At 43.0% G+C, this 9,988-nt stretch overlaps 1 protein-coding gene and 1 long non-coding RNA gene across 2 annotated transcripts; both read right to left on the bottom strand.

The window, feature by feature from the left end:
- Positions 1-3,115: 3,115 nt before the first annotated feature.
- On the bottom strand, positions 3,116-4,871 carry LOC120442544. The gene is made up of 2 exons (XM_039619160.1): positions 4,778-4,871; positions 3,116-4,631 (listed from the first exon to the last, which is right to left on the bottom strand). The coding sequence occupies exon 2, from the start codon at positions 4,581-4,583 to the stop codon at positions 3,489-3,491; it is 1,095 nt and encodes a 364-aa protein (XP_039475094.1). The 5' UTR covers positions 4,584-4,631; positions 4,778-4,871; the 3' UTR covers positions 3,116-3,488.
- Positions 4,872-7,118: 2,247 nt separating this feature from the next.
- On the bottom strand, positions 7,119-8,115 carry LOC120442543. The gene is made up of 3 exons (XR_005614761.1): positions 8,074-8,115; positions 7,689-7,987; positions 7,119-7,572 (listed from the first exon to the last, which is right to left on the bottom strand). It is a non-coding gene; the product is annotated as an uncharacterized LOC120442543 (long non-coding RNA).
- Positions 8,116-9,988: the final 1,873 nt, after the last annotated feature.

Below are 9,988 nucleotides of genomic sequence, written 5' to 3'. Positions count from 1 at the left end.
GACTCTGGATAACTTTGCTCTTCATGTGCAAGCTTTAGTTGGTTTGCTTAGCACTATGGGTGATCAAGGACTGACAGAACTAAATTGTGGCTCCCATGTCGATTGCCTACTTGAAAAGTTGCCTGCAGAGCATTCCAGTCGCTTCAAACGGCACATTTACAGGGAACAAGGAGATATGATGTATGACTTACCTTTGTTCTCATCCTGGACAAATAAGGGAACCACAGACAACTTTAATAATGCTTTGATTTATCCAGAATATATTGAGTTCAAATATTGTTTTCATCACAGTGGGATTGTGCTGGTTTCAGTGGGAAAAGTGTGCAGCTCATTTAAATACAAAGTTGTCCATTCATAAAGTGTGTCAGTATTTTATAAAGATGTCATGTTTCTGTATCATCTCTCTCCTGTTAGAGCCTCTTACCCAAACATCAGCCTGTTTAATGCTCTCATATCTTCAACATCTTAAGTAAATCATACTGCACAGTTTTCTCATCAATAAAAGAATATTTACTGCAGCAGTTTGTCTTCATTTCATCCGAAACACACAAGGATCAAATCTCTGACTTTATTTTTGGGATATTGTCCTTAAATATAACTAAAGCTTTCACACAGGGCTCATAAATGATATGAAATAGAAATAAATACCTTGAATTTTGACTGAAACGTCATATTTGATTCCACCACTGAGCTTTCTTTTTCCAGAATCGGGGATGCACAGTACAGTAGTGCAATTCATCCTGATCAGTGATTGGTCAAAAGTCTAGAGTGAAAGAAGAGGCTTGTGATTGGTGAAAAATGTGCAATGAAGAAGCCTTCTTTTATTCATTCAGTCTGTTGTCTGTTTTATCTTTATCAGGTGATGTTTCCAGCTCCTTTATCCCACCTGACACCTGGACTGCTGTCTGTGGTCTTCAGCATGATCACAGTGTGTTATTTATGCATTTTGATTGGTTTACAATGACAGGACAGGAAGCATTATCAGTGCACATACAACAAAAGCATCTAGTTTTTACGTCAACATTGATGATGATGATTTTCCTTTGGCTCTTTTGAACCAAAACAGGTCGGAAAGTCCCCTGAAATCAACAGCAATTGAGAACGAATCGCTTTCTTTTCTTCTGTGTTATGATGTGCAATGACTAGCCATAAGAGGAGTCTTTTATGTTGCCCCCATGAGACGATGTACTTGTTTTACTTTTATACTGGTAAAATGTGAAGGATTATTCATGCCATTGTACTGTCATTTACAGACAGGCAAGAAATTAAAGGCATACCCCGAGGTCTTGACCCCTGACGGAGAGACATTGTTGCACTTTGCTGCCATGTTAGGGTCCACTTGTGAATGGCAAGAGTCGCGAAATGATTACAAAGTTGCTATGAGAGATTATGTTTGTCCTGTGCCAAAGTATTTGAATAGGGGTCACTGAATAGTTGATTATGAAAATGGTGTGATCATATACCATGGCTTTCACAGTCACCAGATCTCAACCAAGACTATCAGGGGAAATTTGACTGACATAACAGATAGATAATAGCTCTGTTAGTGTTTCAGAATCAATTCCAGTAAACACTGAAGCTCTTGCAGAGGCATGTGTTGTACAAATACTTCATGAACTTGACTTTGCTTATACACATTGCTTCTTTGGTTCGGGTCTGTTATGTTTCTACATATTTGTGTCTTTTAAACCTGTTGGCAGAGAATGCTATTTGTGTGTAACTTAATAAAAAAATATACAACATGTTTCTCTTTCTATAGATTGTATTTATTTATGCTTGTATGTAGAGCTGGGCGATAAAATGATAATGATATGTATTGTGAAATAACTTTTTCTCGATAGAAAAATGAAACTATTGCGATAGACCTCATCTCTCTCTCTTCCTGTCTTATTAAAAAAACCAATAGCCAATAAAAATTAAGTAGCGCAGAGCCGAACCAATCACAGCCGCAGCATCACGTCACGTAACTTGTTACGTACAGCTCAAGTGCCAAGGCGCACATGTGTATTTGTTTGAGAAGCAGCCAGCCGCCGTGCCGGGTTTTTGGTGACCAGAATACCGAAGGGAACACAGATGACGGTTCCAATGTCGGAGAGATTGTCGAAAGGAAAGGCCAGAGAAGTTCCGTGAGTGTGGAGGTATTTCGCTATTTGAAGTCTGACAAAAACAGCGTAACGCGACTGTAAATTGTGCCGAAAGCAAGTTCCCACAAAGTCTGGAAATACAACAAACCTTTTTTATCACCTGAAGCAGTGCCACCCACTGGAGCACGCTCAATCTCTGACTGAAAGCGTTAATTCGTCATCGAAAACAACCAGGGGAATCCCTGTGAAGCAGCAACATTCAACTGAGTCGGCTTTCGCCAGCGTCTTACCATATGACAAAAAAGCTAAGAGCCATAGCAACATAACGAATGCCATAGCTTACTGTCTTGCTAAAGACATGCTACCAATAAACACGGTCGAAAATGAAGGATTCAAGCAGCTAATTGAGGTAATGGATCCTCGTTACCGACTCCTGGACATAAACATTTCTCTCAGACAGCGCCCAAAGCAATATTATGTAAGTTGGTCAATTTTGTCTCTTTTTCTGTAAAATAAACTAAGATTTATTTTTAGAATTAATATTTTGTTTCTAAGTGGAATTGACAATTTAGTGGTCTGTTTTGTTTGTTCTATTTAGAAACTTAAACGCTTTAGCGGCTGCCTTTTGTGTAGTTTGCAATATTTGCCTTTATTTTGCATAAAACTGAAGCCTCATTTTAAGTACATCTGCCCTGTTGAACTTATTATGGAAAATGAATATTTAAATCAAAACAAGCTGCTGATTATTTCACATTTTACTTGTGAGCAACGGCACATTTAAATCTTACATATATAGTTATTTGGCTTATATCGTGATATATATCGTTATCGCCTGAAATGAAAAAAACATATCGTGATATGAAAAAATCTTATATCGCCCAGCTCTACTTGTATGTATTGGCAGTGCCTTTCGGACTATAGTGATGCTGATTCAAAGAAGGTCAGTAAGTCTAAGTCATTCATTCATTAAGTTATTCCACAACTCACTGTTACTGTAATACAAAACACTTTATTAAAATGAATGAAACAGTGAAACACAAAGACAACACTGCAATCAATCAGTGAACTTGATTCTGACTCTAATGTAAGGTTTTTTAAAAGATCAATTGTGTACCAAAAGATAAAAGTGTAATGGCTTGATCATTGTATTGTAAAAGACTACGGGAAAAAAATAACAACAACTGGAATCAGTGATATTTTAAAAGAGTACAAAAAGATAAAAGTTGAATGTCTTGATCATTCTAAAAGTCAATTGTCCGGCAAACCCATATGGGGTACCACACCAGGTCCTGCTCTGCAATGGAAAACCCTTTTAAACCTCCCCAAGCTGGTCAACCATGGAGGTAAAGTGCTCGTAGCTGCTAAAAACTATATTTTTCAGACCTATTGATGGGGACATCATTTTTACAGAGCAGAAAGGGTTTTTTTAATAATCTTTTTGTCCTTGGGTTGGCTGGTGCAGATTCTGCAAATGGGAAGGTTTTGCACCTGTGACACTTTGGCTCCTACTTCTGAGGGGTGATCCTTAAGCTTACGCTTATACTGTGTTGCCTTTGCCCAGACTGAAGGTCTACCTGCAGTGTCTAGTGTGTTAATGGTGGGTGTTATGACCAATGTGGAAGAGAGTGATGTAGGAGGGCCACTATTGCCAGGGATAGTCTCGCTGCAGGGTTTTTTTTGCAGTATGGGGGGCCAAACAGTCTCAGAGGTGGATGTAGAAGCAGCCACTGAAGACACAGGTCTGGTGATGGTAGAGGTTGCGGGGGTCTTTCCAAGTGCTGGTGGTAGTGGCACAGGTGGAAGAGGTGGCTGAGGCTGGGAGACTGGCATCAGCAAGTCTCTCCTTCCCTTCAAAACCTTGGTCCCTGCAGTGCTGGGCGTGGGCTCATATTTCAACAGGGGGTAGTCTGGAGGAGGGAGTACTGCTGGTTGGTGTGGTGCTGGAGGTAGGTGTGCAGATGAGATGGAGGTGATCTTGGTCAAAATCGATGGATGTTTTGTTGCATGCAGATTGAGGATCCTTTCTTGCTGACAAATGAAGTCCCGCACAGTCTTGATGTTAATTTTAGGGAGAGGAATGCCTGCTTTACAGAGAACCGCATCTTCCACCAGAATCCGGTGCTGTATTCGCTCGTAGGCCTTTAAAATAGACAGATTCTCTGGACTGTTGCGAGACCCCTGAGGTGAGCGCAACCACAAAAGTTTAACCAGAGTGTACATTAGCCTGTTGCTCTGAGCGCTGATGTCATGTTGTGCAGGTGCATAGCGCTTCGCCATCTTTACTCTCTGTATAAGAGCAGCATCAACAAGGTCATCCCTTTTAGTGCGGCAGTAGAGGGTGTTGCCCCAGTAGGTCTTGTACAGCTGGTTAAACTTTTGTGGCTGCTTGTCATGCTCCTCCACGCTATTCCAGGTTTGGAGGACCTTGTTCCTCTGCTCAGTGGTAAGTGATAGCTTGTCCTCTATCAGGCTAATCTCCACAAGCACAGAGCAGAACATTTCCAGCTTTTCAAATCCAGGAAGGGGGTTTGAACTGCAAGCATCTTCCTGTAAAATAAATCCCATACAAAATTGGTTGGTAAATATATACACAATTCCCTGTGTTGTCAGACAAGCAGTGCATGTTTTAATCCTTGTTTTAAAGTTTAAAGGGAGCTGTGTCCCTAATATGAAAAGTAAACCTAGCTACTCACAAAGGCTGGAGGGTGAACTGTGGAGGTCTCATCATTGGTCAGTGTAATGTGGGGAAGGACAGTATCCAATACAGTGTCGCATGCCTCTTCGTCACTCTGGTATGTGTAACGCGATCATCTGGTTCGGGTTGCCCAGGCTGAACCACCTCCTCCTCAGGACCAGGTCCATCACTGACGATGCCCTCCAGAGAGAAAGTTCCAGACTCTCCAGTGCTTTGACTGAACAAGTACTCCAACCTGAGCAATTCATTTGATGTGAGATCAGCTGGGCCACGGAAGTTTACTTCTACAGGTTCTCCAAACAGCTGCTAGCAGCGAGTGTTGAGGCGATCGATCAACGGTGCAGAGTAAATCCTGTGATGCCGTCCTTTGCCACCAAATACAGCATCTGAGCTCCTGTCAGAGTTCCACCTTGCAATACCACTTATCAGGTAAACCTGATAGGGACGTGCTGCGCAGTGGGGACCTGAACACAACAATAATAAAGGAAATGACGATGACAGGATTAAGAGTGTAATTTGTCACAAGTATACAGATTAAAGCCGTGTACCTGGAATCATGTTAGGAAGTAATTTGTGGAACCCTTCCAGGCTATTGCTTCCACGCAGACATTTGTAATAGGGGACATCCACGTTGTTTATTGTTGTGGTATGGGCCACCCTATACATGCTCATGTCTGAATGCACTCCAGGTGTCGCTGCTGTGCTGCCCACATCTCATCAATGGCCCCTGGAAATAATCAGATAGACAAGCCTTGTGTGATCTTCACTTTGTCCCAATTTGTATTAATATCTCATCCAGCCCAGCTGGACCTTTCAGCTCCTCGATAACCAATTGGATGAGCCGAAACGTTTCCTGAGCCCCAAGTGTGACCCTGCGCACATGGTGTTTTAACTGCTCCCTGGAAATGTAAAGGCGGACAACTTCCTCGTCGGACACAGACTGCATTTTTACTGGGTTCTTTGCTCTGACGGCCCTTATAAGCAGCTCAAGGTCTGTGCGGTGGTAAGCCAGCACCACCCCAGCTACTGCAGACTTAAATGCAGAGTACTTTGCATGAGACTGTAAGGATGGCTGCATCAAACCGGTGGATCCAGTGAAAGATGTCCAGACGCACAAGCATCCCACTGTCCACCCAAGGCTGAAACAAGGCCTCTACTACTGATGGTCCCTGTGCACGGCAACACCCACGGTCCACATACAAAATTTTGGGAACAGGCTGATTGGCCAAGTGAAACCTCTCCATGACTCCACGGCACATTGGCTGCAGCTTGCAAAGGACTCCTCGCAGGTCAGCACAAATGTAACTATTTGTGAGTGCTCATTTCCGATACTGGTGAGCCATTCTGCTGAGCCTTGACCTTCCCCAGACAGCTTTTTCACCACCTAAAAAAAAAAAAAAAAAAAAAAGTTTGCATTATGTGATAGTATTTTGAAACAATAAAAACCCCATAACAATACCATGAGCATCTTTTGTATTCCCTCTGTCACAACAATACAGAAATACTCCTTTCTGTCCAAAAAAATTGTTCAAAAGCTAATCAAACACAAAACAAATACGTGGCCAATATCTATTAAAGACAACAGGCCAGTGTCTTTCAAGACTAAGCAAGGTCTGCTTGCTTGTTTAATGACTTAAAAACAAAATGTGTGTGATACAGTATTATGAAGTACATACTTTTTTGGTGGAATCCATTTTCAGCACAGTGCCAAAAGTGGACAGAATCTGGCTTCGGTAATCCCTCACATTGCTGGCCTCTGCCAGCAGGAAAGCGTGGCGCAACAGCCATGCAGAGGGAAGCGCTCTTGGAGGAAGTGGTGCCTGGAATGTGTGCCGTAAGGCTGAGACGATGCCCCCGGGCTCCGCAAAAGTCATTAGGAGTGTGGTGTACAGGTCCTTCCGCTGAAGGTACTCCTCCATGTGACTCTCCTGTATCTGCCGCCACAGCTTGACCATAGTGTTTCCTTCGGTTCTGTCTCTCAGAAAGCGTACAACATTCTTATCCACACCACGCCTGCAAGGACAGTCACAGTCAAGTTCTTGATGTTGAATTGAGTGAGAGATTGAAAACTTTAAAAAAAACAAAAACAAACAAACAAACAACAACAACAACAACAACAACAAAGGAAACCCTACAAAAACATGGTGGTCATTTTACTCACTTGCTAGTCAAGATGGCCGGGAATATGGCTTGGTGTCCCTCGCTGAGTTGTGATAAAATTGCTGAGTCCGCCACTTCTGCCCGCCTTTGTACATGGTCCACCTAGGACCTCAGTAAGCATCGTGGACCAGTTGGACACGTCACAGATGTGACGTACCTGAAGTATATAATGAAGAAGAGAGAAAATGGCCAAAATAAGCATATGAATCCAGGATGGCAGTTTTACCGTTTACATTTGAAGACTTGAGTAAAATATTTATGTGAAATTACCCGGTGGTGATAGCCAGACTTATATAGGTGCACATTTTGTCCTTTACCCACACACTCGTCAGCTCGAGGACACTTCAGGGAGTACTTCCATACCCCAACAGGATGCCACAAAAAGACACGGCTGCGAAAAAAGAGCTGTACACTGGGCACAGCACCCCTGGCATAGCCAGGAGGTTCTGGTGGGTAAAACCACATGCGATCTGATTTAATCACCCGTCGCCTCTTCAACACACCAGTAACATCCTTGTATGTCTGAACAGGGGTAAACAGTCCTCTTTCAGTGTCCTCTTTAAGCCAGGAAATGTCAGCAGATGGGATACCATTAGGATTTTCCCAGGGACGCACCCATCCCTCTAGCTCCACCTGAAACACACACATATAACATAGAATACTACAACAACACACGCACGCACGTGCGCGCGCACGCACACACACACGCTCTAACTGAAATAGTCTGATTTCAAATAAATATCACCTACAGGTGAATGACTCAACAGTAATTGTGTTGTATGATCATGACCCTGGGATGCAGATGACTCAGTGAATCCAACAGTGTCAAGTTTTTTGGACTGTATGGCAGCCTCTGTGGACTCACGATGTTTGGGCTGCACAGTAGATTTATTTTGATGTGGTGACTGTACAGTGTTCTCAAACTCCTTGGACAGGGGAGCTGAGTTCTCCTATGTTCCAGACGTCTGGGAGGAGGAAACACCTCTGCTTGTCAGCCGTTGCTTTAAAGGTTGACTTGCAGACAAGGAGTGTTGGGACTTCAGTGAATCTATAAATGAGGTGACCAATTAGTTTTGTAATTATAATGACTTTGTACAAACAGTAGAATGTATATTAACTCTGAATCTCACATACCTTCCACAGACTGGGATGCAGCTATCAGTTCAGCATCATCACTTGGCCACAATGAAGGATCACACCTGGGGGTACTTGTCAGCTGTTGCTAAACAATACAGTTTATCGTGAGTACTGCGATTGACGGAAAAAATGCACATCCACACTTTGCCAAGATTAATCACATATCACTATCTTTAACTAAGTCATTTACTGCCCTGTTCTGCTGTTCTCCTCCATAGCACTTACTTGTTCCTTGTCATATATATATTTTCTGAACCTCTTCATTTGGGTGCTTGTGATGTGCGTCCCTGGTGTGTTCAACCACCTCTTCACAGAACTGTGTGCCTCTGAATGACCTCCCTCTGCTCATCACTGAACTTCTCAGGTCTGTCCTTTTGGCTGCTGTACTGACAATATAATTCCCACATCTCTTGAAAGGTGTGATCTTCAAACCCTTTCTGACCATAGATGCACCTGTCAATGTTGGCCTCGAGGACTACGGAGACTTGAGGGAAGCTTTCTGCATATTCTGTGAGGTAATCCTTCACCCACTGGTTCCCCATCTCTCCCTTTCTTTGTGGATTTGTCACCTCTGTTCTGTGCCTGTCAAGTATGCTGGAATCATACATACTGTCAGCAATATCTCCGTGAATATTACACACTTAAAGAAAGTTTACAACGAACAAGATATACTGATAATAGCCTTACACGGGGAAATGTGCAGTAAATGGAAGTTCAGTAAACCTGCCTATAGTATGGTATTAAATATATGATACACTCACTACTTCATATATCCCACGTCGTTTGCAACGAGCCACCGAAATGGTGCATGTTCATATTGTCCAAATGGCACCACCAGCTTTCCCAGGCACTGCTGACGTGAAGGCGTGTGGATACCCTCGGCTTGAAGCAGCTTCTCTACATGAGTCAAGGCAGTGACTTGACTCATGACTGAGCAGCTGACTTGACTGAGCAGCTCCTGTGGAGGTTTGGGGAAGACCATACTTCTCACCCGGTAGTAACGTGCCTCTTTGGTTGCCATAAGTAGAGCCTGCTGACGATGTGCAGGGGCATCTGGATTAACTACCCGAATCGTTGGTGTCGCCATACCAAGACTAGAAATTGGAGTTAAAAAAAGGTTAAATTAGGTATTCAGCGTCGCGTCGTGTACTTTCAGCTAAATCCAGGAGCGTCTTAGAGTCGATAACTTACCATAAACATAAAAGAAATGCCAGTTTCCATGAAAAATAGCGGACTTGCCAGCTTCTTCGCTGGTCCGCTGCGTGTTGTTGTTTTGGTGACGCAACTTCCGTCGACCAGTCGATTGGTCGTCTACAGTGGGATTCGGCGCTCCTATTGGGCCGAGTCTACAGTGTCTACGCTCACCGTAGACTCCGGGCCAATGAAAAGACGTAACGGTCTACAGACAGCATAGATGTTGCACTACCGTAGACTCGACTTCTGGGATCCAGAATGGGTTTTATTGCCAAATGTTGAGCAGGTTTACAACATCAGGAAATTGCTGCGGTACTTAGTGCAAAACATACTGTCAGATAAAATTAAAAGTGCTAAGTAGATATATACATGATAGCAGGTGGTGATCAGTGCAAACATGGAATGATGCAGTGAACACAGTGTAGGGTCACTGTGTTCTGTGTGTATATAGGAAAATATCAATGATGTCACTCCTGTTACGTTTGTACCATCAAACTGAAATGAGACTAGTGTCAGCAGCTACACTAGCAAACTGTTTTACTAAACTGCAGCAAGAGTCCTGACAGGGACTAGAAAGAGAGAGCAGATTTCTCCTGTTTTGGCTTCCCTTCATTGGCTTCCTGTTAAATCCAGAATTGAATTCAAAATCCTGCTCCTCACATACAAGGTCTTAAATAATCAGGCCCCATCTTATCTTAATGACCTTGTAGTACCATAT

Source organism: Oreochromis aureus, linkage group 11, assembly GCF_013358895.1.
Source record: "Oreochromis aureus strain Israel breed Guangdong linkage group 11, ZZ_aureus, whole genome shotgun sequence".
In the NCBI taxonomy this organism is placed as follows: Eukaryota; Metazoa; Chordata; class Actinopteri; order Cichliformes; family Cichlidae; genus Oreochromis; species Oreochromis aureus.
Note: the sequence above shows the minus strand (reverse complement) of the source record. Positions and strands in the feature narration are given on the sequence as shown.